Here is a 4,807-nt window from a genome sequence, read left to right as displayed (position 1 = left end):
AATAAGTTGTCCAATAAGATATAAACACGTGTGAATAAGCTGTAAAAGAGATAGGGGCAATAGCTACTGGGCTATTAACGGCTACTAGGACTGAGAGCCCGATGGGCCTACAAGAAAAATAAGAGAGCTCTACCATTGTTGCGAGTTGGGACTCGTAGCAAATGCCAAATCTTGTGTGGGAGAGAGAGAGAGAAACAGAGAGATGGCCATGACTGAATCAAATTCTGCAATTTGGGAAGAAATCGAGCGCTCCGAGAGGTAATTTTGAGTAATTTAATCTTGCTTGGGAACCAAATAATCTTGCTTTTGTTTTCTGAAGAATGGAAGTAAAGACTGCTACAAGCTTCATAATGTTGTTGGTATTGCAACTTCTTGCAGCTACCTTGTTTGCTCGATGCATGAGGAGGCAGCAACCTTAGCTTCATCGATATTGAAGCGTCTTTGTGGAGATAAAGATAACAAAGGCGTTGAAGCTGGAGAAGATGCTGGATTCTATGATATGTTGGAATCGACCGGTATGGTGTTGGTCCAGTCCTTGAAGGGACTAGGAAGGTATAACTAATTCCTTTTTGTGTATGATTTTCTGAGCTTCATTGGATTAGTAAATTCGTACATTGAGAGTGTTGTTGGAAACCCCAAAACTAGGGAATTCGTTTTGTTTCTACTTGAATTCGTTGGTTTGGAGGGAGAGAAAGCTAAATTGAATTCGATTGAATATATGTTCTTGAGAATTTCAGAGTGTAATGTTTTGGAGGTTTGTGCTTTCAGAGTTCCCTTGATAAAATTTTCATCACTTATATAGAAAAGGAAAAGAATACTTAAAAAAGAAGGAAAAGAATGATGCAAAAAGCGCATTAAGGACCAATTTTTTTTTTTTTTTTGGGGGCGGGGGTGGGGCGGGGTGGATGAGGTTGTAGCTGTTTGGTTTCTTTTTGAGGAGCCATCTTCTTGTAAGGGTTTTATGGTTTTGTTGGCTGTTGATTTGTTGACTAAAGATTTTGGAAGCACTTTGGGGGATTCATTAGATGGTCTGATGGGTCTTTTCTATTGAGTGATGTGTATGCCTTGAAGTGTGAGGATGGGAGGATTTGTTTGGACATCTTATGGTGGCTCATAAAGGTTAAGCTGTGAAATATTTTAATTGAAATAAGCTCTCTTGTATGTTCCAAACAATATGAGTTCAATCCATTTTTCTCAGTTTTGTTCCAAACAATAAGATTCAAGTTATTAAGCAATTCAACTGATTTTCATTAATAGAATTCAATCGGATTCTATCCATGATTTGGTTCAAAATGGACTGGAACTATCATTTTGTCCTCTAATTAGCAAGAAAGGAGAAATAAAAATAGAATTGTTTTCTGGCATTTTTCATGAGTTTAGCAAGATAAGCTGTGTGTCCCGCCACTAACTATTCTCCTGCAAGGAATAATTGAGACTTTGTTGCTACAAACGTTTCTTGTAAACCAGAAGGACAAGGAAAATTACTTTTATTTTTTGTTTCCTTTCAGTAGTACTTCCTTTTAAATTACTTTTCTTGCGTTCTAACTTCCTGTAGAACTCTTCTGTAAACCAAATGGAGCACAGCTATTTAATAATTTATTCTTGTCATTAGATGATCATGGTTATTGCCTGGTTGTTTTACTTGCCTTTCCAGACTTGAAATATATGGATTATAAAGTTCATAAATGATGGAACATCAAACGTGCTTGTGAGGAGAAAATTTGGTGCTCTACACCACCCTTAGAGATTTTGGCTTGCTAGTCAGTCAACATGAATACTATAACCTTCAGAAGTAATTATTTCAGATTTGTGTTGTGCAATTGACAAATTTGTTTTGATGATCCTGATACATATGATCCTTTAACCTCTAAAGTTCATTTTGATACTTTAAGCTACTCCGAGAAAAGCTAGAAAGTGCAAAGTATGCATAGAAAAGTTATTATTGTTGGAATCTGTCCAGATATCTTAGCTTCAATCTTGGTAAGAGTACCTATTTTATGATGTAAGTTGGTATTTAAATTCATCAACTTTTTATAATGGATATGATAACGTACTTATCCAAAAAAAAAAAAAAAAAATAATGAATATGGTAACTCAAAGGGGTTGGCCCGAATGGGAAGTCACTTGGTCCTGGTGCCTCATAAACCATTAGGTTTAAGGTTTGACCCCCCTTGAGTGTAAACAATTTGTTGGGACCACACCCGTAGGCGAAATCTTGAGCTTTATCTGACCAGTGTGGAGGGGGCGTTTTGCACGTGTCTCGATAATCTAGTCGGGGCAAAGCCCTGGGTACCCCGGTTATCAAAAAAAGAAAAAATAATAATAATGGATACGATTTTCCTGCAGGGTGTGTGCGTGCTCGTGCGTACAAATGCAGCGTATTATGGTAATCTGGTAAATATTACTCAAATTTTCTTTTGGGTTCATGCAGGGCATCAGAAATCCTGGATCAACTTAAGCTACTTTATGTCTCTGTTGCAGCTATCCCTGTTCAAGTTCTACTTACTGGGTACATTATCTATTGCGCTTGTTACTTTTCATTTATTTCAAATTCTCTATGTCATATGGATTTGAAATACATAGATGAAGGGTTATATATATATATATACACACACACACATATATGCTTGAGTGGTTGTCTGACCTTTAATTTATTAAAAACAAGTTCAACTCTCAAAAGTTATTTTTGTTAAAATAACCATGAGGCGGTTCAAAAGTAAATGTCAATATGTTTCTCCATTTGAAATAGAAAAACGCTAGACGTACAACCCCTTTACAACTTGTTAACACTTGTCAACATGTGATTGGAGGGTGTTAATTTTTTTTAAGTGGCTAACGTTGCTTCAATCACATGTTGACACGTGTCAACAAGTTGTAAAGGGGTTGTACATATAGCATTCCTCTTTGGAAACCAGGGTGATATGTAAACAAGGTCAAAGGAGCTTTTGGGATAATTCAGCTCTCTAGTACAACAGGTTCAAGAAATTTTTTTTTTTATCTTTTTTGGTTTGGGGTGGGGAAGTGGAGGGGTGTTGGGGATTCCTTTAAATTATTATTATTGAAATGCCCAAGTTTGACATCTAATTCTCTTCCTCAAATGACCAATATGACTTAAGGCCTGTATTTGCATTGATAAAAACAAGGGCAAAGAAGAGATTTGAATGATTTTGAATTAACAAAGAAATTTCCTAAAAGAAAGAAGGGGGAAAATAAAGAAGGATAAATATGTTTGCAAGTGAGCATTTGGGATTTATATGCATATTGCACACTTATTCTCTGGTCTACAAGACATGGGGAATTTGGTCCTTCTATGTTTTCCATGTAACATAGGTTTGGCAAACATGTTCTTGGAAGATGTAATCTCTACACTTCAATAGAGTGGTTGTAAAACTTTTATCAATTTTTTTTTTCAGGGCTTGCTTTCAGATATCAGTAGGTTCTTCTTTTGGTGTTCGGGAATTTTTGGAGGAGTTCCTTAGCAAGTGGAATTGTGTGGATGGACAATACTATGTTCTTGTTGGTGCAGACGCAAATGTACATTGTTTAGAAAGATGTGATGCACGTTTTATTCTGGGAGTTGATCAATATATTAAAGTTGTTGAGGTCTATGCTGTGACACTTCTTGTGACAGTTTTGAATGATTTGGACCTTGCTGTTTCCTGGGTTGAGAAAGCTGCACTACCTGAAGATAAACGACAGGTAATATTTATTCTGTCATACAGCTAAGTTGGAGTCATCCTTAATCAGCATTGGTTGAGGCAGCTTTTGGATTTGGCATTACATCTAGCGTTCATGAACATACTATTTTCATGACATTTGAGATTGTTGTTATACTAAGCTAATAGAATCCAAGTATACATGAGAAGCACCGTTTTTGGGGTTGACTGATGTTGTTCCTATGGCTCTTTTTGTTTTTTGGTTTCTTGTCGAAATATACGGTCTTCCTCTTCAGTGGATGGTTAAGGAATTTGATTCTTTAATACAAATGTTGATGTTGATTTTTATTTGTAATGTACAATTGCTATTTGAGATAGTCAACCTTGGATGAAAAAGGGAAGGTGGTGATTTAAGAGCTGAAATGTAACTCTTTTAATTTTTTTTCCCTATTCTTTTGGGGGTTAATTGGTGGTTTTTCTATGGGTCTTTTTTTTTTTTTTTTTTTTTTTTAATTTTCTTTTTTGAGCTATTTTTTTCTATAAATATTTTTTTTGAGCTTTCTTGAGCCATAATATAACACTCTAAAATATGGGCTCTTTCTTCTCTCAAAATTTGGGCAAATTTTGTGTTTGTTAATGTTGACTCCCATGTTGGAAGGTACTAATTCTACACATTAAGCATGGATGCTTCGCTGAGGTGTAGCGTCCATTGTCCAGCACTTATGTTGTCTCACACTTGTTAGACACTTTTTTGACATGCTTTAATATATTTATGGGAAACGGGTGTTGCAATGTTAACCTCGAATTATCAAAAGTTACAATGTGGGTATTCTTTTCCATTTTTCATCGCTTTTAATTTCTCTCCTACCGTTAGGGTTTTGCGTTAATTCAAACGGCTAACATGTGAAATGCCTCTTATACCCCTGTAAAATTTATAGAAATACAGCGCCTTACACTTTTAATAAGATTGGTTATTACTTATCAAAAAAAATTTATAAAAATACAAATTTTCCCTTAATTTAGAAATTAGAAATTAAAAAAAACAAAAACAAAAAAAGTAAAACAACATGAAAAAAAAACTCAAACTAGACCCATGGTGTGGCCATGGATTACCAGGGATGGGGAAATTTTTTTTACTCTTTTTAATTTTT

General features: G+C 35.3%; 1 protein-coding gene across 1 annotated transcript; it reads left to right on the top strand.

The window, feature by feature from the left end:
* Window positions 1-163: 163 nt before the first annotated feature.
* Window positions 164-3,726, top strand: LOC132185461 (protein APEM9-like). The gene is made up of 4 exons (XM_059599229.1): window positions 164-258; window positions 379-552; window positions 2,432-2,509; window positions 3,414-3,726. Exons 1-4 carry the CDS (start codon window positions 203-205, stop codon window positions 3,724-3,726), a joined length of 621 nt encoding a protein of 206 aa, XP_059455212.1. The 5' UTR covers window positions 164-202.
* Window positions 3,727-4,807: the final 1,081 nt, after the last annotated feature.

Source organism: Corylus avellana, chromosome ca6, assembly GCF_901000735.1.
Source record: "Corylus avellana chromosome ca6, CavTom2PMs-1.0".
Lineage (NCBI taxonomy): Eukaryota > Viridiplantae > Streptophyta > Magnoliopsida > Fagales > Betulaceae > Corylus > Corylus avellana.
This window is presented reverse-complemented; position numbering and strand designations above follow the sequence as displayed.